General features: G+C 43.7%; 1 protein-coding gene across 3 annotated transcripts in view; it reads left to right on the forward strand.

Moving 5' to 3' along the window:
* SHPRH (SNF2 histone linker PHD RING helicase) overlaps positions 1–25,238 on the forward strand; it is a 746,219-nt gene that overhangs the window by 687,879 nt on the left and 33,102 nt on the right. For all 3 annotated transcript variants that reach the window (XM_069235239.1, XM_069235238.1, XM_069235240.1), the window contains exon 29: positions 16,158–16,238. In XM_069235239.1, coding sequence (XP_069091340.1) covers positions 16,158–16,238 — 81 coding nt within the window. The remainder of the gene's footprint in view (positions 1–16,157; positions 16,239–25,238) is intronic.

The raw sequence follows: 25,238 nt of genomic DNA on the forward strand, positions 1-25,238 counted from the left end.
GTTTCCCTGGTGGTTGTGATGGCTTGGAGGATGTCCCTAAGGGTAGGTCTTTCAGTGTTGTGGTTGCGGGATGTCTTGTCAGTACCCTTTATGATGACGCAGGTATTCTGCCAGCGGCCCCCGGATCTTTCTTTTTGCTTGCCTTCCCCATTGCGAGTGACCAGTCTCTGAGTGCTATGTTGAGTAGGTAAGTTATGGGGTTTCGCAGTATGATTTCCCTGAGAACAGGCGCTGGACCACCCCTCATAAGTTTTGCAGGTTAGCTCCCTGTAGTGGTAGAAATTGAAATGAAGACCAGAACTGTGGAGATTCTCTGAAGCTGAGATTTATTCACCGGAGGAGACCCACGGCCGGCACACAAAGCAGGCAGCAACCGCTCTGCCAGCCGCATTCCAGAAGCCGAATTCCCCCAATCCCCATAACAACCACAGCATTCTAATCCCCATAACGACACACACAGTATTAAGAATACAACACCATCTCCCTTTTATCAAAACAAAAGAAAAAAAAAACTGAAATAAAGAAAACACGAAAAAAAATATACACAAGGAAAAACTAATACTGACAAAACATAAATACAACAGAAGCATTCCTAACTCTACAGAGAACACTAATATCTGACAAAATCTTTGAATCTAACTGGAGCATTCCTAACTCTACAGGTCCTGTTCACATTCTTGTCAACAGAGGAGTCAACAACATTACGTTGAACAATGGAACACTCAGGAAGTGGAGACCCAAAATCCCTGTTATGAGTCACCTTGTCATACACAACATCCCAGAAGTCGCATTCAAAGTTGTCATGGAGAGGCACATCCTCTAACTTTTTCTTAATGATATCAGCTTGGTCACAAGTTATCTTCACTACAGCATTCTTGTTCCACCAACCCTTACCCTGTAAGCAGACCGCTCTTCTAGAGATTTTCTCGACCTTGACCGGTTGAGAAAATTTCGAATCACCTTTGTTGATCCTCATAGGTTTTTTAACTAATACCCAATCCCCGGGTTTCACTTCTAAATCTTTCACACTCTTCACCCTGTCAAAATAGTCCTTAGACTTCTCTTGTTTGCCTCTTACCCGCATACGAACTTGACGCAGATCAACAGAATCAGCGGAAAGACCAGTAACATCATCCAACCAGGTAGGTCTTAAATCTGTAACAGGATCCCTTCCCCTTAAAAGAATAAAAGGAGAAACCCCAGTAGTAGTATGAGGTGTGGTGTTATAGGACCAAACTTTCTGTTGCACATACTCAGTAACATTGAGGTTATTAGAAATGGCAGTTTGTATTCCCTCGATCAACATACGATTCGCTCTTTCGACCAATCCATTAGAAGAAGGACTGTAAAGAGGAACCTTGATATGTTTCACAGAGTGATTAAGAAAAAAATTTGTCACTTCATTGGAGACAAAATGTGTTCCATTGTCAGTAACAACCTCTCTAGCAGGACCTTCAACTTGAAACAAACGTTTCAAAAATTTAATGACCACATTGGAATCAGCAGTGCTAGAAAAGGCAAAATACAACCACTTGGAGAAATAGTCAATAGCTACAATCATGTTCTTGTTCTCATTCTTCAGCATATTAAATGGACCAGCAAAATCCAATCCTATTTTCGCCCAAGCATTCTTGGGCCATTCTGTACAACACAAAGAATTAGTCTTGATTTTCCAGTGTTTGTCGGAACACAAACACTCAGGGCATTTATCCACATAACATCTTACTTGAGAGTCCAAACCAGGCCACCAGTAATGCTGCTTAATATTCTTAATGGTACCCGAGATGCCCAAATGCCCTAGATGTCCTACTGAAATAATACCATCCCTCAGGGATAAAGGTGGCACAAACATACTCTGCCTCATGACAATACCATTAACCACCGATAATTCAGATGCAACCTGAGCAAATGATTTTAATTCTTTGTCTAAGCTCCTGTCAGGAGGCCAACCAGAAACAAGGAAGTCCTTAACTTTGGCTAGAGAAATATCATTGTCAGAACTCTTATTCCAAACCTCCTCTGAAATTTTGAAAGCAGAAGCTGCATCAGAAACTGTCATCACACATTCTTCTTCAACAGGCAATTCAGTGATATTCTCAGCAACTGGCAATCGGGAAAGACAATCTGCTCTTATATTTTTTCCTCCAGGAATATATTTTATATCAAAATTAAACTCAAGTAATTTGGACATAAGTCTAACTAACCTGGAGGACGCCTTGTTGGAGCAACTGTCTCCAAGCATGTATATTAAAGGCTTGTGATCAGTATACAAATCAAATTTGATACCCCAAATATACATTTTAAACTTCTCAGTTGCCCAGGAGCATGCGAGCGCTTCTCTTTCAATTGTACTATATTTTTGTTCTGCTTCACTCAACATGCGTGACGCAAAGGCCACAGTACTTTTAACACCATCTACAAATTGGCTCAAAACAGCACCTAAGCCCACAGAGCTAGCGTCCACTGTGATTATACTCCTAACACCATGAGAAAAAGGTCTAATAACAGGGGCATCCACAATGAGTTGTTCAAATGATCAAAAGCCCTGTGGGCTTCGTCAGTCCAAGCAAACTTGACATGCTTCTTCAGCAACGCCCGTAGAGGATGTACCACCATTGCATTCCCAGACACAAATCTGGAGTAGTACTCACTCAAACCTAAAAAAGATCTGAGAGAATCCTTGTCCTTAGGAGCAGGGGCCTCAACTATGGCTTTGATTAAAGATGACTTGGGCGCGATACCTCTAGCAGAAATGTTATGCCCTAAAAAGTCAACACTATCTGAAAAGAGCTTGCATTTATCTTTGTTGACAGTGATATTATGTGTTTCCAACTTTCTAAAAACTCGAAATAACGTCTCAAAGTGTTTTTCTTTAGTTGCAGTATGAATGAGAATGTCGTCCTGAAAGACCTGAACACATTGTTCCTCCGAAAACAAAGCATCCATCAATCTCTGAAAAACACTAGCGGCAGAAGCCAAACCCAAAGGCAAACGCAAATACATGAAAGTTCCAAAAGGCGTCACAAATGAAGTTAAAGGTTGAGAATCTTTGGATAAGGGAATTTGGTGATAAGCTGACCTTAAATCAATGGTGGAAAAGTACCTACTCTTACCCAAATTTGCCAATAAATCATTGATTCTGGGCAAAGGATGAGCATCTACAAAAATGTTACGATTAAGTGCGCGCAAATCAACACAGAGACGAATACTTCCACCCTTTTTTTTTTAGCAAGAACAATTGCGGATATCCACTCAGAGGAATCAACTGGAGTGATAATGCCCTGTTCACACATTTCGTGAAGTACATTTTTAAGATCCTGTCTAACCGAAAATGGAACTGGTCTAAGCTTCTGCTTGACAGGCACTGCATCTTTTTTTAACTTGATTTGATATTCAAATCCCTTGATAAGACCTTTATCTTTCTTAAAGACCCTAGGAAAGTTTTCATACAGATTTTCCACTGAACAATGATCCAGCGGTAATTTCCCTTCAACCATACTTAGCACAGGCACATCACCAAGAATTACAGGCACAGAGTGACCTGGTCTTAAAATAATACCCAACTTAGCCTGATCTTGCCAGCCCAAAATATCTCTGCCGCGTTCAGCAACATAAATTTTAGTATTAATGCATCTGCTCTTAAAATCAAGAATATCCATGAAAAAACCCTTCATAGCAATGTCAAACTCGCCAAATGCTTTTGGATTGACATCAGATCGGTGAAGCTGCTTCCCAGACCACAATCTGTCAAACGTCACGTCAGACAGGATAGTAATTGGTGAACTGGAATCAGCCATAACGTCCAAATTAACAGAGCCTATAGTTACAGAGCAAATGGGACCTTTACATTTGTTTTGAGAAGCTGCAACAGTATCAATAGTTAACAACACATTGTTAAAAGAATCAGTCAGTTCTTCTTCAACTATATCAATTTGAGATATCTTAGCTTTGGCCTTAGCTAGACGACAAACACTTTGGAAATGGCCCACTTTTTTGCAAAAATTACACTTTTTTCCTTGAGCTAATGAACCACATCTATAACAATAACCAGAACAGTTCTTTTTATCAACACTTTTGTTGGCTTTGCTCCTACTGGATACAGCATTAACTTCCAAACAATCAGCTTGCAGGACAGCAGAAACTTGAGCAGAAGCTTTAACATCTTCAGTTCAAATTTTGGAAGAGATGAGAGAGCGTTCAATGCTCTTAGCTATGTCCAAGACTTCACCCAAAGATGGATTCTTGCAAGTTAAAATATGTTCTTGTATCTTTTTGTTATAACAATTGAAAACTAATTGATCACGCAAGTAAATGTCTATATTTGAACCAAATTCACATTTCGCAGCAAGAACTCTTAAAACTGCCAGGAAATCTTCTATGGTTTCTTCCACAAGCTGTTTCCTTTTAAAAAAATGATGACGTTCCAACATTACTGAAGGTTCATCAGAATACTGTTTAGCCATACGTGCTGTAGCTTCAATATATGCATCCCAGGATTCATCCCCCAGTGGTGCAACTATGGCTGGTAAGTTATCGAAAACTTGTTGACCAGTTTCGCCTAAGTGGTTGAAAAGGAGTGCAGCTCTGCGCGCAGCATTGTACCTGGAAGCATCGATAGCAACCAAATAATTTTCAAAAATGCGTAACCACTTTCTCCAAGGAATTGGCGGTCTCCCAGATTTTTGAAGAAAAGGAGGAGGTTGAAAACAAACCTGAGCTGTTGCCATTGTAGAAAGAAGAAAAGAAGAAAAAAATTATAATAATAATAATGCTAAAATATATATATATATATATTTTAAATAAATATCACTAAATTCCCAGAATTAATTCTTAGTTTCTTTTAAGAGTATAGTCCTCAGGGAATTAACTGTCAAAGGTGTGTGTGTCACCGAAAATACGCACACAGAACAAGATGAAAAGAAGGGAAATCATCCCAAAGTCTTAAGATGGCCACCAAAGCAAAAGGAAATGTTTCTAAAGGCGGTGTAGCTTGCACGCGAGGAACAGCAGTCAGGTGACGTCAGCACACAGAAGAAAATGCCTCCGTCCACTGAGGCACGCGAGGAGCACACAGAAGAAAATGCCTCCATCCAAATCAGGAGCTGCAGACAATGGAAGCAAGAAGAAAACTGACTTCACATCCCAGGTAGAGCCGGTGACTAAGTAAATCCTGTAGGCTCGATGAGTCAACAGAATGCAGGGGGGCAGGGCCGGCGAGTCAATGTGAAGTAGAGTGCAGGGTCGGTGGGTCTCCAGAGAATACCACTCATCGCCAAAATGTAGTGGTAGAAATTGAAATGAAGACCAGAACTGCGGAGATTCTCTGAAGCTGAGATTTATTCACCAGAGGAGACCCACGGCCAGCACACGAAGCAGGCAGCAACCGCTCTGCCAGCCGCATTTCAGAAGCCGAATTCCCCCAATCCCCATAACAACCACAGCATTCTAATCCCCATAACGACACACACAGTATTAAGAATACAACACTCCATTTGGTGATTATGTGGGTTCAGGTGTCAATGAGTTATTTAGCCTCAGCTGGTATAGTCTGGCTCCAGTGGTTTTTACAGTGTGGCACAGGCTGTGCAGAGTCTATGGACTGTAGCTTGTGTTAGTAATTACTCTTTAGTATGCCCTGGTGAAATACAAGTGGGGTTGCACCAGTTCCGAACAGCAGAACAAAGCATATTGCTCACAGATTCGTGCAAGAATGTAAATTTGCGGCCTCCTGTCTCCAGGTAGCAGGTTTATAACGGGCAATGTAGCACACACCCTCAGGCGACTCTAGTCCTCTCTCTTGTGTCTCATACATGGCTCCCTTCCATGACGATTATCTGTTCTCAATTCGTTGCTGGTCCGCCAGTGTTCCGCAAGACTGGTATATTTACAGTCAGGACGGCTAGCCTGTTCAGTGCCCTCACATGAATAAGGAGTGTGTTTTTCTCTTACCAAGTAATCAAGGGGGCCATATGTTGCACCTTAGATTGGGCGCAGCCTCGAGGCATGCGGTTATTTGCAGGGGAGTTCTCTCCTGATCATATGCTGATGGAGAGACGTGCAGGCAGTCGCGCCGCCACGGTTCGGCTCTATGTGACCAGGGACCAGCTGGCGCTGCCATGTCTCTAAGTTCAGCGCCGTTCGCATGTTGAACGCAGCTCCCACACAGTTCTCTGCTGTAGCTCCCCTGGGCCCAGCGGGTGCTGTGTATAAAGGCCCTCAGACAAGGCCTCTTATTGCGGATCTATGAGCCTTCCCTTCTCCTGTGTCACGGCAGCGTCCTGATTGCCTCCTCCTGGCAGCGTCCCTGCCAGCCACAATGTAAGATTTAGGGGGAGATTTAAGCCCTCCGCTAGAAGCAGCCCGGAACTATTGTGTTCTGCGGCTCCGCCATTTGAGGCCGCTCTGTACCTGGTTTAGCAGTCACTTCATCCAACAGTTTTGGCAATCTCCTTTGTGTTGGAACTGCTGCTTCTGGGGAGATCAGGGGTACGAAGTTAAGCCGCTTTCTTCGGCCCCCTGCTCACTTAACTGGGGTTCATACATGGGGATCCTGGAGGGAGCTCTGAAGTCCTGCTCCTTATACCATCGTGGTTTGGCTCCGCCCCCCCTTCTGCCTACATTGATACCCGCTTTGTAGTGCCTGCTCACAAAGTGGGCATGTAACCTTGTGGGTGTTGATGTCATTTTCACCTTGTTTGTGTGAAAAATTACCAGGCCAAAAGTTCTTTATTTGGATGCTGACTTTGTCTCGAAAATGTTGACACTTCAATATCTACTTCTCCTTGTTCGTGCTGCTTGTCAGAAGTTAGTGTGAACGTGTTGTGCCTTGACACTACTCCACTTATTTTGGGACTTTTTTTTCAAATGTCTAATGAACCCTTGTCTTGAATATCGTTATTTGTGCAAAGTTAGCTTAAAAATGGTGTCCTCCAAAGGATGAAGTACTTTTTCTAGAGGCCTTGAACTTGTTTATCAAAGCGCGGAGTCTTTAACCAATCAGGGTGTCTCCTTTCAGTTTTTTAACTAATGTTAAAGTACATCGTACATCCAGACAACAAATCCTTTTCTGGGTTTGTGTATATTGCAGAGGTGAGACTTCTGTCTTAGTTCTACAAATTCAAAATTAGTTTTGCAATTCTTGTAAATTTCAAAATTTTGAGTCTTATCTGATTCACAGTACTGGTACTGGAACCACAAATCCAGATTCTTGTTGACCATTGCAAAGGTTTGATTGTATCCTGAGAATGTATTGCTCTACATTCAAATAGTTCTTGACTTTTTTGCACAGATCATTGCATTCTTTGCCACAGGAGAGCAACGCAGCAAATGAGAACATATAGGTTTTGTTTTTGCTGTGATTTTCTCTTTTTATGGAATCAAATCAAACCAACCAAAAAAACACAGCTTCCGAACATCTTCTATGCACAGGCACATTAATGGTTGGCATTAACAGCAGTTCAGTTATGAAAAGAGGAAGAGGGTCTTAGAAGAGGCAACTTTATCTTCTTCTGCTGTGAAACATGCTATATATATATATATATATATATATCAAATTAACCAAGTTCTTTTATGAGCCATCCCTTATGTGCATAATAGGGGGTGGCCTCCTGCAGTGGGTTGGGTATATGGTCTGACAGCAAGGGTTGGCCAACCTGGTGGTTAGCCGTCCATGGCGGGTTGGGTGCATGGCCAGGCCACAGGAAAGACCCGATGGCAACAGCCTGCTGTGCACAGCTGAAAGCTATATGCAGCTGAGGTTTACTGTCCATGGCGAATTGGATCTAGGGCCTAGCTGCAGGACACACCCTGCAGTTATCTCCCACTGCACACTGCCTGTGGTTGTCCTTGTCAGATTAGGTGCAGGGTCTAACTGCAGACCAAGCCCTGTGTGCCAACCCTTGATTGACCACCCATATTCTCTCTCTGTCTGTGTGTCTCACTCTCTCTCTATATATAGATATATATATATATATATATCTATATATATATATCTCTCTCTCTCTATATATATATATATAGATATATATAGATATATCTATATATAGATCTATCTATATATAGATATATATATATAGATATAGATATATATAGATATATATAGATATCTATATATAGATATATTCAATCCGATTTCTCCACACACAGAGAAGCGCCAAGCCTTCGTTCACACTGCAAAGGAAACGAAGCAGTGTGCCTTTGAGAATCGACAAGCGGCAATAATATGAAAGAGATTATAAATTCAGTGTACTTTGGTAAAAACAATGTCACTACGCAAGTTAATTAACCAATCTGCATTCAATTAAAGCTTTAGGATAAAAAGGTGAACGTTTCCATCACGTGGTTACTTTCAAATTGTGAGTCATGCACCTATGATTAAGGCTGGCGTGAACAGCCGAAACGCGTCAGGAAATATTACATGTTTGCGCAATTTGATGTTGGTGAATCAATGTACCTCCTATGACTGTGAACGAAGGCTTGGCGCTTCTGTGTGTGTGGAGAAATCGGATTGAACATATGCAGGGGTTCTCCGTCCCTGCACGCTGTGGCCGCCCTGTTGAGATGAGGCTTGGAGCGGAGAAATATCGTTGGTGATATATATATATATATATAGATAGATATTCAAAACAACCAGTTGATAACAACTGTACCACTGCACTCTAGGAGGAATTTTTTTTCTCTTTTTTCTTTATTGCAGCTTCATATAGTGACGAGCTGAACTGTGGGTATTAATGACACAACAATTTTGTGGCTAAATTTGAAATATATTTGTCGTTATTTACATGTGTAAGGATTTTATTGGCTGGTATAAAGCGAAATGAACTAAGAACTATGCTTGAAATCAATACCATTGTGGATATTTGTGGTGCAGTGGATTTGTTCTTGGACAGTGATAGGCTATATAGAACGAAAACACAATTCGAAGGAGCTTCTATCATTTGCATATCTGAATATACACATGGAATGTCGGTGCGATCCAATAAGGGAATTTTGTATATATGAAGTGCTTTTCCCTTATGGCGAATTGGGAGGAAACTCTTGTAGATTAACAACAAACAAGTCATTCTAGAAAATAATTGTCACCAATTTGTTAACTTTGGAGTATTTAGTTTATATAAGACCCACCACAACACAATATTGCAAATTCAGGCTTAGGAACAGGCCTTATTGTGCAGCAATATGGAAGCAAGAGCAGCCAAAAGGGCACAAAGAGCAGAGTGTGTATTTGGTAAAGATAAAGCTTGCACTGCAACCACTACAAATCCAACAGGAACTATACATACAGAGAATAATCTGAAGTGGCTATATGTCAAGTTAGAACTATTATTGAAAAAATAGATCTCTAAGAGTTGGGAATGTCTCACATTGGAGAAATATATAGAGGTGGGTAGAGTACCTAGGGGTTTGAGGATTTTTATGCTGCCGAATCAACCAGATAGAAATTGGAAATGCTTGAGGAATGGGGAGCCAATACTATGGAATGTTCAAAAAATATGATGCGTATCATTATTAAATATGTGAGGAAGGATATTGAGGAGATTTTTAAAAATATACAGGAAACAGAAGAAAAGATCATACTGTTAAATAAGCAAGATGAAAGTAACAAATTGAGAACTATGATGGAAAATAATTTGGGGAAATATGAAAGTATAATAGAAGACCGAAAACAGAGAAAGTTTAGAAGGGATGAAATTGACTATGAAACTGGCAGAATTTTAACATTTGCCAAAAGGTTTGATGTACTGAAACAACAAACAAATATGGGGGCTGAGAAAACCATTGGTTCCCCGGAGACATCATTAAGTGAATCGGATGTGGAATTGAGTGAAGGAGAAGGAATGCCTACTACTGTGAATGAAGCAACTTTTTTTAGACAAAATGAAACTGATCTATATGGATCAGAGAACACCGAGAGACAGAGGCAGGGGTCTGACACGAGGAAGAGGGAGAAGATTTGGAACAGAATGGGGAAACGTCGGAAAACAAGGAGGGGACCTAGAAAAAACAAGAGGTTACCCACTGAGAAGCAAACAAAAGAACTAAATGGACCAATGGAATTGGAACAGGATGTAAACTTGATAGTCAATCTTGCCAATCATGAATTGACACAAGAGGAAAGAACTCTTTTAAATAGAGGGCTAATGTTCTGTCCTGAGAAGCACTATGATTATGTAGAAACGAGAGTGGATTTATACAAATATGTACGTAAATTAAAATTGGCAAAATTCTTTGCAAAAAGTGCACCCAAGAAAGCTATGAACAATGACAGCGGTCTGACCAGTTCAAATTTGATTATTCAACAAAAATCAGACATTAAGACTGCATTTGATTTGATGTACAATCTTGAGGATGATCAGTTCACAGAGACACAAGTTTTGGAGGAGTTGCAGATTGAAACATCAAGACATTGTCGTACAGACTTCAAGTCTAAATCCAAATTCTGTCTTGCACTGTCACCAGGAAATAGAATGGACACATTCCATGACCTGGTGATTGATGACCTTGATAAACTGACTAAGATCAAAAATAAGAAAAGTGAAAATATCACTATACAGGAACGTCGGGCAGTCATGGAAAACAACAATTTGGAAATTAAACCAGCGGACAAGGGTGGAAACATAGTGATTATGGAGAAGCAACAGTATATGCAGGAGGTGTATCATCAACTAAATGACAAAAATCACTATTTGAAACTACAAAGAAATCACATAAATGAATTGATTATAGAGTTCAATAAATAAATATTTGGATTTATGTTATGAGGATGGCCTGCTAAATGATGATGAAAGAACGTTTCTTAGAAACGAGAACCCCACTCTTCCCACAATATATTTTCTCCCAAAGATACAGAAAAGCTTGGAAAACTCACCAAGACGTCCAATTGTTTAGAGCTGCGGAGCATTATATGAAAATGTTTCTACTTATGTGGATTACTTTCTGGCACCGCTAGTACAAAATGTAAGTTCTTATATTAAGGATACAGGTGATTTCTTGAGGATTCTTGCTGATATTGGATGGGAAGAAGGTTATGAACTGGTCACCATTGATGTGGTATCTCTCTATACATCTATCAACCATAAAATAGGATTGGAAGCAGTGCAATATTTCGTACAACAATGTGACATTAGTCAATTGAAACATTCACAAATGCTATTGAAAATGATAGATCTATGTCTGAATAACAACATATTCCTATTTAATCATCAAATCATTGTCCAGATCCGCTGGACAGCAATGGGTGTTTCCTTCTCACCGAGCTATGCCAACCTGACTATGGGTTGGTGGGAGAAACATGTAGCCTGGGGAGGAAACAATGAAGAACTAGCGGAGAAGGCTGTTATTTGGTTAAGATTTATAGATTATCTTTTCATCATTTGGAATGAAACAGAAAAAGAATTCCTGCAATATTTTGAAAAACTTTATCAAAATGATATGGGCCTCCAGTTCACGTACAATATGAGTGAGCAACGTGTCCCATTTTTGGACGTGATGGTATACGTAGAGAACAATCGAATTGAGACGATCAGAAGAAAACATCTACTAATAGTATTTTGCATGGAGATAGTTTCCATCCAATACCATTGAAAAGAAGTAGACCTTATGGGTGAAACGGAATTGCTCTACGGAGCGAGAAATGGAACAAAAATTTACTGAGACAAGACATAGATTCCTTCAGAGAAAATATAAATATAAAGACATTAGATCTGGGGAATTGAAAGCAAGAGCTCGAACTAGAGAGAATATACTGAACAAATCTATGATGGCGAGACCTCAGGAAGATTCAACTATTAGATTTGTAATGACATATAGTAAGGAGAGCCATCTGATTTTGAAAATTGTGAAAAAATATTGGGATGTCATAAGGAAGGACCCTGATGTGGGTAAGCTGGTGGGTGAGAAACCAATGATCACCTACAAGAAAGTACCATCTTTACAAGATCTCCTGGTTAACAGTCACTTTCAGCTTAAAAAACAACCAGATTGGCTTTCATTTCAAACAACTGGATTTGTGTGCTACAATAAGTGCAAAGCATGCCACATAGGGATTAATGTGAAGGAGTTTAAGGACTCTGGTGGTAATAAGATGACTATTAACAAAAGGATTACGTGTAACTCCAACTATGTGGTGTATATAATTCAATGTATATGTGGCCTACGTTATGTGGGTAGCACAATTTGTCCTCTTAAGAAACGCGTTTTAGAACATATTAGAGCTGTTCAAGATAAGGACCCAACCTATGCCATTGCTAAACACTTAATGACTCATGACGGAGCGAAATGGACAGACAGCAGATTTTTGGGAATTGCAAGTGTTGATAGCAATGAGAGAGGAGGAAAAAGAGAGTTACAACTGAGACAGTTGGAGTCACGTTTTATAAAACAGCTTAAAACTAAGAGTCCGAGGGGCCTCAATGGGGATGAAGAATTACATTATCATCTATAAACTAAGGAGTAGTAATGTTTGTTTTGAGAGTTATCAGATAATAATATTGATGAAGTACAGGTTAAGTGTTCTTACAGTATTCTACTAACGAGAAATCTAGGTAGATTCATGTCATAACATGACAATCTATAAAAAGAGAATAGCAAGTGCACACGTTTATTTACCTAGTAGTAGGAGTATAGAAATTAGAGAAATAATTTTATGTAATAAGGTAATATTCCCCATGTGATAGGCTCAGAAACGGACCTGATTATCATTTTGAACTGCAACAGTTTCTGCACAGGATTAATTTTGTAATTTTGTATTATTTGGTAGTTTTTTGGTGGATGAGATCTTGTTTTTTAACTTGAAAAATGTATCTTATTTCCAGTAGTCTACATGTCCCACAATGCATCAGTAGGGCGCAAAAGGAGAGATATGATAAATAAGAGACATTGAAATAAGACTAATTTACTGTGATCAAGACCAGTAGGTCGAAACGCGTCGGTGGTGAAGGATTGTTACTTATTTTGACTGCAATAAAGAAAAAAGAGAAACATTTTTCCTCCTGGAGTGCAGTGGTACAGTTGTTATCAACTGGTTGTTTTGAATTTATGGGAGGAAAGGTCCATTCCTCAGATCTGCACCAGCATGAAATAGCGTGCCATAAGGAGGACCAGTTTGTTTGTTCATATATATAGATATATGGGGAATTAAGGCATTAGAAGTGAAATAACGTATAGAAACAAATGTTGGCAAAGAAGCCAATAGGTCTGGACTTGGCTAGTGTGATGGTTATATTTTTTTTTGTAAGTATTTTCAATAAAACAAAATAAAAAGAAAAAAGTGTGCTGTTACCCTACCCTGGATTGCAGGCCAAATAGACAGAATGTACGTAAAGTTAAGATTTAATTTTAATATAACAAAATAAATAAAACAAAAACACACTTTTACACAGCTTTTAACTAAATTTTCAGGTGGATGTGAACAGTGTGCACAAGCCGTGTACAGCCACTCGTAGTGAAGGGGGCTAATGGATAAAATGTGTTAACCTATTGTCCCACTGACCAGAATTTTGCCTATGTATGTATACTATGTACAATTGTTTCGGAAAAACAATAGTCTGACGAGATAGCTAAATCTGCTTCAAAGGCCAGACCTATAAAATGGGATGATGGAGGTTACCCTCCATTACAAGATAAGAAAAGCTGAGTTTGGGGGACTTACTACCCACTCCCCAAAAAGATAATTTTTTGTTTTTAAAGAAAATGAAGGGTTTGTCCCATTTCCCCACCCCACCCCTGTAGTTAAAAGAAAAATGATGCATTGTATTGCGTTCACCTAAACTAAAAAGGCACAATGCCAAAAGAATTTAGCACTCTTAGTCTAAATAATGAATTTATTAAGGCACTTCTCTAATATCAAATAAAGGTCATACAAATATATGAAAATAATTATATAACTCAAGTGCAGCAGAACATATGTATATACAAAGATAAATGCATGTATCAAGTTGTCAAGACTTAAAAAGAAACTTGCAATTCATCAACAGAGCATGTATACATGAGCTAAATAATCAAGATTTAAAATACTTCACAGATTGAGTTGAAATCATCATCATCCTCGCCATCTCGACTGAGGGAGCCCTCAAATCAATCAGACAGGATGCCCGATCAGGATAGCAAATCAGATCCTGGGCAGCGTGTCTGCTCCACAGATGAGCTCCTGTCTGAGCGCCATGTCTCCCCATCTTGTATATCTTAAAACACCTCAAGAAGAAAGTTCTAGGAACCCCCTGCCCTTTATTATGAAACTAAATGCTGGCTGTTCTTCTTCTGTGTTGAAAACATGCATAGAAGCTGGCTAGGCTCCCAGTGTTTATTCTGAGACAGATTCGTACATTCCTCTGATAAAAACAATCTCAGCCTTGTGAACTTTTATCAAGTTCACATACCACATAATATGTTCCAGCATTGTCCGACCCTGTTCTTGTAGATGAGAAAAATAACTTTGCTGCCCTGCACCTGCAGGAGGGCACAAAATAGTCACACAAAATGGAGTTTACAGTCAAGACGGAGTGAATGGTTAAATCCACATATCATCACAAGCATGATATACCTTAAGTCATATACATAAAATCATCCTGTTCAATCAGACCCAAAAATGGGTTATTAAACATTGAATTAAAAATAAACTGTAAAGTAAATTATAATTAAGAAATTACTGTTAAATCAAAATTGAATTTAAAAGTACAATTCTGTAAATAGACAACTTTAATTCCAGTGTGTATGTGTATATATGTATATATTAATATAAATATATATATCTCGATATTCACTGGGGGAAAAAAACAACAGTTAAAGTGATATTATTATAGTAAGAACAAAAGGCCAGGGCACACCCAAAGTATAACTTCGTATGATAGATCCAAGTGGTGCTTCATGAATTGAATCAACGTCCAGCAAATAGGTGACACTCGATATTTATTACAGGTGAGCACACAATGGTCAAAATTCCAATCAAGTGACCACATAAAGTACAAGTCCAAACAGCAAAAACAGCCGACACGTGTTTCGTCTTCAAGACTTTGTCAAGGCTTTAGCTATGCGGATATATGTAAGTCAAAGTAAGATGCAACAGAGTCCCAAGAATCCATTAGGATGATGTAAGTCTATCGATGAGTCAGACTGACACTGACGCGACCCGCACGGTTACACTTTAATTACCACAAGGCTTATCATTGCCCTTTTTTGCTACTACATTCCACTTGATTGACTCAGGGTCACCTATTTGCTGGACGTTGATTCAATTCATGAAGCACCACTTGGATCTATCATACGAAGTTATACTTTGGGTGTGCCCTGGCCTTTTGTTCTAATTACACAGGCTACCACTCACTGTTTCCAGTGGGTGTTCCTTTGACACCTGAGGTGGCAGGTGCACGGCTAGCCTGGCACCCACTACTAGCTGTTGCTCGAAAAAGACTATTACTAATGAACATTTGACAAACCTATGTCGATGTGCGAATGTCTTTGGCATGCTCCACCTGTTTTTGCTGTAATTTCATTGATATTATAGTAAGATTTTAGAATGAGACACAAGCTAATGTTAAACAAACACTAAAACCCAGGTATAGCTTAGTGAACTAGCTTTAACTTTCACCTCTGTCATGCACTGATAATGATTCCCTGTATAATTAACGCTGAAGTAATGACTGACAACCCTGTAGAAACCCACATCATAAATAAATAGTGTTTTTTATGAAGACATGTTCACTGTACCAATGGCAAAACGATTGGGTTTGTCAATGATTGTTCAGTTGGAAGTTAGAATGGCTTGTGTGTTTTTAGTGTGAAAAATCAGTTCTAATGAAATGTATTTTGATAGGAAAATATCAAAGTAGAAAATGACTCTTTTGGATGGCCCTGTATTCTCTGTTAAATTCCTTTTAAATATGACATTAATGTAAACATGTTCCAGTGTCTGGCACATAGACAACCATTCTTTAATATTTATGAATTTAAAGAAGATACCCACAAGGTAAGACTATGATTACAAGTAAGGTGCTGCCATTTTTTATTTCTGAGGCTTTTCTTTCCAAACTTGAGTGACATATTTTTACTTGTATTGCTAATTGTACTTGACAAATAAATTGGTTATCCTTGAAATATTGTTAAATGTTGAATAAAAAATATAGATATGATAAGCAATGATTTTATTTTTCTTCTGCCTTTAGGCCCACCATTGTTCATAAGTTCCTGATAAAAGCAACAATTGAAGAGAGGATGCAAGCCATGTTGAAGACTGCTGACAGAAGGTACAGTGGTTGCTACACAGTTCAGTAAACTAAATATGTAAAATTAAAAAAAACAATATCACCATTTTTATTAAGTTAAACTTTACTTTGAGAACACCAGTATGATCTGTGTACACAATAATAGTATGATCTAACTGGTGTGTGAAAATTGATAGGACTATTTAAAATCTTCTGTGGGTGCATGACTCTTGTGTATCTTCATATTGTGTGTCTACTGTGTCGGTAAGTAAAACCTGCTCTCTCCTCATCAGCTCACGTCTAACATGCTGATGTTATTTCCCTTTTATTTACACCTTCCAGATGTAGGTCTTTATCTTCCCCTGTTGGCTTTCCAGCTTTTGTAAGCGGGATAATTTTTCTTCTTCTTAAAAATAGGAGATTTTCACATCCAAGGATTTGAGATTAAAGTCAAGTTCCATTTGCAGAAGTTCACACAGTGCATGCGTATGGTTCCTGCCATTGCACCACAGTGCTAGCAGGAGTGATAAGCACATGCTTATGCACTCCAAAGTCTTGACAAACGTTAGACTAAACTTTTTTAGCAAATGCCCGCAAGGATAAGCCTTCTTGCACTTCTTCTCCAGTCTCCTCAGAAGCGAGAAAGATCATAGGATGGATCCTATCGCCATGAAAACAGCATAAAAAGCTGTGAATGGGTAGTAGTCTTCTAGTGAGTTGCTTGGTGATCCCAGCATAGATGATTTTCTCACAGTCCAACTTGCTAGTGACTAGTTCCTGAGTGACAGGTTTTCTAGTGTTGTTTGGGAGCCAAAATCTTCCTCAGCATCTTCAGGATGCAGTGTCGATGCTGACTTGTGCGGTCGTGTCCAGTTTGATGTTGATGATTAATCTGAGGGTCCTGGCATGGGTGCTGAGTGTGGGTCCAAGTTCAGCCGGCCACCAGTTGGCATCCCATGATGAGGTATCCGTGCCGAAGATCTCTACTTCTGTCTTGTTGTGTTGAGCTTGAGCCAATTGGCTTTCATCCAGTTATCAAATTCAGTCAACTTGTTTCTTGTGTTGGGGTTCTTGTCCGAGAGGGAGAGTTGAGGTGTGTGTCATTGGCATAGGAGAGGATGTTAATGTTTTGTGCACATATGAATTAGGCCAGAGGGATCATGTATACGTTGAAGGGGGTGGGGCTGAGAGATGAACCTTAACGCACACTGCAGATGAGTTTGTGGGCTTCCTAGGAGTAAGTTGCTAGGCTGACAGCCTGTGTTTGATCGGTTACGAAGGAGCAGATACAGCGGAGAGTGGGTCCTTGGATACCAATCTTATACAAGCGACTGATGAGGATATGGTGCAAGACCATGTCAAATGCTGCTGATAGGTCCAGGAGGATGGGGGCTGCTGTGTGTGTTTTGTCAAGGATGCTGCGAATCTCCTCCTTGGCTGTGATGAGTGCTGTTTATGTATTATGGTTGGGCCTGAATCTGGACTGCGTGGTGTTGAGGAGTTGGAGGTTGCTGAGGTGGTCAGCAAGGCATCGATGGACTAGTGTCTCTAAGACCTTTGCCAGTTATAATAGGATGGAGAGTGATCTTTACTTGGATCTTTAGTTGGAAAGCATGGCTGGATCAGCAGGTGGGTGTGACAGTGACATGTTTATAGATGTCTGGGAAGGCAGCCGAGTCGATGGAGGCATTGAAGATGGGGGTTAGTGCTTTGCTGATTGATAGGAGGGTCAGATGGGCTCCCAAGTGAATGGTCTTTATCATACCACTGATTTTGATGTTGGTGATGGCAGGCAACAAGATCATGGTTCATTCTTCAACCGTAATGGAAAGTTGAGTTACAGTGGTGACAGGGTCTGGTTGAGGGTCAAAGGTGCAGTATTTGGAGATGTTTTTGTTACAGAAGAATTCTGGGAGCTTGTTGCAAAGGTCTTGTGTGGGGCTGATTTTGCTGGAGATGGCAGGCGGCACGGTGAAATTGTTGATAATGGCAAAGATGTATTTGCTGCTGTTGGTGCAAGCATTGATTTGATCTGTAAGACCTGTGCGCTTGGTGATCTTATAGAAACTTCTAGCTGCAGATTCCTTACCTTTGAATTTCCCGCAAGCATCAGACTTTATCCGGAGAATTTTGTGAGCAGTACCTTAGCGCTGCCAAATAGCGTTGATCAGCTCCACGTCCGTCGTCGGCACTGGATATGATGTTGCGGTTCCTAAATAGGCGCCACCTCAAGGCGCTGACGTCAGTTCTTTTCTTTTCACACCAGCAAGCGCCGATCCAAAGAGAGCTACCCCACAGTCATTTTTTGACTGACTTTTTTTTACTTTCAAGTGTTCTACTATTGGTGGTTTGAGGATGTCATCCATAAGACCGCCATCAATCCCTGTGGATCTTGTCCGGTGATGTTCATGACAGATCCACACCTTGTGTGTCTTTGGTGCCTGGAGCGCGACCACAACCTAAAGTCGTGCTCCAAGTGTCAGACCATGTATTCGAAGGCTTTGAGGGAGCGGTCCCTAAAGCTGATGGCAGCACGGTGTGCGACTCCTCTCAAGTCGAATCTCAGTCAAGAGGAAGGTCCTGGGATCGGTCTTGGTGTTTTCCATTGTTCTCGTCCCACTCCAGGTCTTCAGGGTGATTGGGTAAGTCTAGTCAGAAGAAGAAATCTAAGAAGTCTAAGCATTCCTAGACTTCTCCTCCTTCATCAGCCGACGAGACAAGAGAGCATCGACGTTCTAAGCCTCACTCTGCAGACCCTGCACCAAGGGCCGACTCTACATCTCCCCAAGATTCCTAGAGCTGGAGCAACCACTCCCCAGCTCAGAGAGTTTTACGAGGCCATGAGCCTCATATTTGGGCAGTCCAACACCACTGGAGCGCCTTCGGCCCCACAGAGTGGGAAGGGGCCCCTTTGGGTTCTGCGCCAGTAGCTTCGTCCTCGGCACCGGGGTGCATCCAAGGATCCAGTCCTGGATCCGGATTGGCATCAGTTGTACCACTCCGACCTTCCCCCAACACAAGTCCTGGTGCAGACACTCCTGGCGCCGTCCGCGCCCACAGACGGCCCCATCCCCATTGTAATCCACAACAAGGAGCCGGATGGGTGTCGTACAACACCGATTCTGACGTCCGCAGGAGTGTTGCCTCATAGGTCATATCCTGATCCCCTTTCTTATGGGCTGAGTTACGGGGATGAATGGGAGGGGTTGCTGAACCCTTTAGAATACCAGTTCCATGATGAACAACCTATGGGCTGGCATACATACTTGGGTGAAACCAGCGGCCTGTATACTTGTCCAGTTACTGGCATGCTTTCTCCCCCCATCATGGCTACGGAAGAGGGAACTTCTTACTCTGTGGTAGCGAGGAGGGCAGCTGAGGTCTTGGATGTTGAGTTGCCCTTCATGGCAGACAGAACTAATCTCCTGACAGAGGTGCTACAACTGGGAGCTACCACGTCTGAACCCATGGACCCATTTAATAAGGCCCTCACAAATGTCCTTCTGGGTACTTGGTCCAAACCCAGCTCAGGGACTCCTGTGAGCAGGGCAATTACCCACTGCCATCGTCCCACTCCAAGCGACCCATGTTTTCTCTGGCAACTCCCCACCCCTGAGAGCTTGGTTATCCAAGACTCTTCTGCTCTCCGGGATAGGGAATCCAAAAGGTTGGAAACACTTGGGAAGAAGATGTATTCTTCTGCCAGCCTTGCATTATGGTCCATGAATACCGTATGCCGTTTGGGCTGTTATTCCCACACGCAAGTGCTGCCACAGGTCCCAGAGGCTGTTGCCAATGAGAGGGGCACAGTGAAGTTTAAAATCTGTTGCGAACTGGACAAGACAGACTCACTAGGCAGCGAAGTTTCATCAACAGTGATGCCATGCCTGGCTGACTATGTCTGGCTTTTCAGGGAATGCCCAAGATACATTGATGGACTTGTCCTTTGAGACGAAGCAGACCCTATGCACAATCGCTTCAAGGATTCTCGTACCACGGCCAGGTCCTTGGGCCTCGTGGCACCCCTGTACCCACCAGTCTGACTTTCACCCCTTTCATGGCTACAGAAGGGGCCTTCAACATGTCCATTCCCGGCCTGCCACTGTACCATGCATGCTGCCTATGACATGGATCATAAATATTGTGCATGTAACGCAAATCCTGTGGGAGTACATATTACCCTGACAATACAAGAAACAAAATAGTATATATCAGAGTATCACGACATAAAATGCAGTAGTAAGGTTGGGAACAAAATACATAAGTAATCAGTTCTCACCATCAGTACCTAAGCCATCAACTATCATAGTCAGTATACCAGTAACAATAAACCTACATAGGTACAGGGACCCCTGCACTCCTATTAGCAAGGTTACGATAATGTTTAGAGCGTTTGGTAGAGCAAATGCACTTAAGAATGGAAAGGTAGGGCACATGAGCCTTAAGCATTTACTATCTAGATTACGGTAATCAGTCCCTAAATGAAGCAGAAACCACTGTTTGGTGACGAACAGGGCCTCTGTTAAACACTCGACTCGCAACAATAAGCTACAGAGCAAGCACCCCGGGGTATGGCCCAAACACGGTTTGGGCACACACACTGCGACTCCCTATATGCAAGTGCAGCTGCCTGCAAGTGCGCAGCTGTGAAGTTACAGGGTTTGCGGGTGAATTGCCAGTAAGCTTCTCGGTAGTGTGCGGGGAGCTCACTTGAGTCTTGGAACTCTGGCACTGTGTACGCTGCTGGTGAGGGCACAGTTGATGGTAGGGGCCCCAACAGACCAGGCGGGGCCCAACACAGCAATACATCATCCCAGCTCTCGGTGGTCTGCAGGTAGAGTGCCCAAGTCTTAGCACTACTGCGCAGTCGCACGCCACTGGGGAATGCACCTGCTGCACTGGGAGTTGCTGCAGTAGTTTGAGAGGCGGCCTGGCCACACTGTTGGAGCCTCTTTCGGTGCTGCGGCATCTATTCTCCACGCCGGGTGCTCAGCAAGCACTTGTAGGGGGCAGAAAAGGAGCGGCTGGCAGGAGAGCTCATAAGGGTCCTTTTAGCAGAATGGTAGTCCTTCTAGCAGGCCAGCAGGCAGCTGGGCAGTACAATAAGCAATTAGATCAAATGGCTGCCTCTCCTAATAGTACAGCAGTCCTCTGGCAATGTGGAGCCAGCAACGTCTGGTTACAAGTCTCAAGCGGTGTCTGGTTAGACCAGAGGCAAAGCAGCAAGGCAACAGACAGGAAAGCAATCCAGTAAGTCCTTTAAGCAACTCAGCAGAGTAGTCCAGATGAGTCCTATGGGCAGCGCAGCAGAACGTATGAGAGAGGTTCAGATTCAAAAGTGCTCTGACCACATGGGGTCAGAGCCCCTGTGCTTATACTCATAAATGCCTGTGTTGTGGGGGGGGTCTTCAAAGGAACCCTTTCAATTGTACAATAAACACCATTCAGCCCAGCTCTGGCTCCAGACATCAGTAGGGGGGACATCAGCCCTTTGTGAGAGGGCAGGACAGAACTTAAACAATTGTAAAAGGTGAACGACCTCTCTCACTCCCAGCCCAGGAAGACTATCAGTATGCCGATGAATGCAGATGTATCCTTTGTCACACCCAGCCCTTCCAGTGTTTGGAAAGTATGCGCCAAGTATAGCTGTCACTCAGCCCTAGCTAGATGTGGATTGGAGTCAGGCTGCAAAGTAAATAAATTTATAAGCATAGAGAAACTGGCACTTCTACAATAGAAATGTAAAATCCAAGTACACCAGTAAGCAGGATTTCTCACTACCACTCTGAACATACCAAACACGGCAACACAACTCTTTTCTGATCAGGATTACCACTTAAAAGTATATAAGGAAATTCCTAATGCTAACCTATCAGAGGAACAGCCCTCACAGTAGTGAAAAATTAGCATAGTACATGTCCTACCTTTTACTTACACAGCACTCTGCCCATAGGGCTACTTAGGGCCTACCGTAGGGGTGACTTATGTGCAATAAAAGGGGAGTTTAGGGCTTGGCAAGTAGTTTTAATTGCCAGTCAAGGTGGCAGTAATCTGCGCATGTAGGCCCTGCAGTGGCAGGCTTGAAAAAGGTTTGAAAAGCTACTTCTGTGGGTGGCGCAATCAGCGCTGCAGGCCCACAAGCAGCATTTAATTTACAGGCCCTGTGTATATGGTATACCACTTTACAAGGGACTTACAGGTAAAACAAATATGCCAAACCGGTGTAAACCAAATTATACCATATTTTGAGGAGAGAGCACACGCACTTTAGCACTGATTACCAGTAGTAAAGTGCCCATAGTCCTAAAGCCAACAAAAAGAAGGTCAGAAAAATAGAGGAGGAAGGCAAAAGGTTTGGGGTAACCCTGCAAAAAGGTCCAGGTCCAAAACACACACCTCCAACCTAAAGCCAAAGTAGACCAATCAATACCGTGATGGGCTTCTCTGCACCAGAACATGGACCCTGGCCAACAAATGCAGAGGCAGATGCCAATTCTGCGCCTCTCTCAACCCAGTTGGATCTCTCAGCCGATATTCCCAGGTCCCAGTAAGCTAACCCAGGGGGAATCCATCTCCTCATCCGTGGATTCCATCTGTGAAGCACCTAACTTTAATCTGCTCACAGATGCATCCCAGTAGGCAGACAGTACCACCATGGCCAACAAAGTGACGGGTCTGACTTCTGTATCCAACACAAAGAGATCTCTGTCCACAAGGACAGCAACCAACAGAGGCCACTGATAGCCTGGGGCATGGCTGTGGACAATGACAGCTATCAGTGGCCTCTGTCCTCTGCCCTAAACCTAAAACCCCGACCCCTCCACCCTCGCTCCCCAAACCAGAAAAAACCCGACCCCCCCCCCCCCCCGGCCCTAAACCTTAAACCCCGACTCCCCACCCCCAAACCAGAAAATACCCCGACCCCCCCACCCCCAGCCCTAAACATTAAACCCCGACTCCCCGCCCCACTTACCAGAAAATACCCCGACCCCCCCACCCCCAGCCCTAAACCTTAAACCCCGACCCCCCACCCCCGCCGTCAAACCAGAAAATACCCCAAACCCCCCGCCCTAAACCTAAAACCCCGACCCCCCACCCCGCCCCCCAAACCAGAAAATACCCCCCACCCCTGGCCCTAAACCTTAAACCAGGACCCCCCACCCCACTTACCAGAAAATACCCCGACCCCCCACCCCCGGCCCTAAACCTTAAACCCCGACCCCAAACCAGAAAATACCCTGACCCCCCCTGGCCCTAAACCTAAAACCCCGACCCCCCACCCCCGCCCCCCCAAACTAGAAAATACCCCAACCCCCGGCCCTAAACCTTAAACCCCGACACCCCCACCCCGCCCCACTTACCAGAAAATACCCCGGCCCTTACCTAAAACCCCGATTTCCCCCCCACCCCTGCCCCCCAGCCCCAAACCAGAAAATACCCTGACCCCCACCCCTGCCCTAAACCTAAAACCCCGATTTCCCCCCCACCCCTGCCCCCCAAACCAAAAAATAACCCGACCCCCCCACCCCCGGCCCTAAACCTTAAACCCCGACCTCCCACCCCCGCCCCAAACCACAAAATACCCCGCCCCCCCAGCCCTAAATCTAAAACCCCGACCCCCCACCCCCAAACCAGAAAATACCCCGAGCCCGCCACCCCCGCCCCACTTACCAGAAAATACCCGGCCCTAAACGTTAAACCCAGACCCCCCACCCCCGCCCCACTTACCAGAAAATACCCTGACCCCCCACCCCCGGCCCTAAACCTTGAACCCCGACCCCCCCAAACCAGAAAATTCCCCGCCCCCCCCCCCCCCCCATCGACGGCCCTAAACCTTAAACCCTGACCCCCCCACCCCACTTACCAGAAAATACCCCTACCCCCCCACCCCCGGCCCTAAACCTTAAACCCCGCCCCAAATCTAAACCCCGACCTCCCACCCCCGCCGTCAAACCAGAAAAAACCCCAACCCCCCCGGCCACAAACCTAAAACCCCGACCCCCCCACCCCGCCCCCCAAACCAGAAAATACCCCCCACCCTTGGCCCAAAACCTTAAACCCCGACCCCAAACCAGAAAATACCCCGACCCCCCCCACCCGGCCCTAAACCTAAAACCCCGACCCCACACCCCCCCCCCCCCCAAACCAGAAAATACCCCGACCCCCGGCCCTAAACCTTAAACCCCAACCCCAAACCAGAAAATACCCCACCCCCCCCCGGCCGTAAACCTCAAACCCCAACCACCCACCCCGCCCCCCCAAACCAGAAAATACCCCGACCCCTGGCCCTAAACCTTAAACCCCGACCCCCCCCACCCCGCCCCACTTACCAGAAAATACCCCGGCCCTAAACCCCGACCCCCAAACCCCCACCCCTGCCCCCCGGCCCCAAACCCCGACCCCCCCACCCCTGCCCCCCGGCCCCAAACCAGAAAATACCCCGACCCCCACCCCTGCCCTAAGCCTAAAACCCCGATTTCCCCCCCACCCCAGCCCCCCAAACCAAAAAATACCCGACCCCCCACCCCTAAACCTTAAACCCCGACCCCCCCACCCCGCCCCTAAACCAGAAAATACCCGACCCCCCACCCCCGGCCCTAAACCTAAAACCCGACTCCCCCCGACCCCAAACCATAAAATACCCCGACCCGCCCATCCCCGCCCCTAAACCTTAAACCCCGACCCCCCCCCCCCCCCAACCCAGAAAATATCCTCTGTGGATGATCTCCGGGTACAAACTAGACTCCCTTCCTCGCCCCCTCTGGGTACTCTCTAGGCTCTGGGGTTGGGTATAGGGCACCCTGGGACCTCTCCCACCCCCACTTTTCAGTCTACTCTAAGAACATGGGACCCTTTACCAACCCCACTACAATGGGACCTATTTGGGCTACTGTGAACCTCCCCCGCCTCAGTTTGAGGGAACCTGAGCCACTCCCTTTGGGATCACTCCCAAGTGCCTTTCCAGACTCTCTGGTACTCATCCAGAGGTCTGCCTCCGTTGCAAGCTCCCTGGGGTCATAGAACTTGCACTCCAACAGATGT

The sequence above is a fragment of the Pleurodeles waltl genome, chromosome 5 (genome assembly GCF_031143425.1).
Source record: "Pleurodeles waltl isolate 20211129_DDA chromosome 5, aPleWal1.hap1.20221129, whole genome shotgun sequence".
NCBI classification, from domain to species: domain Eukaryota; kingdom Metazoa; phylum Chordata; class Amphibia; order Caudata; family Salamandridae; genus Pleurodeles; species Pleurodeles waltl.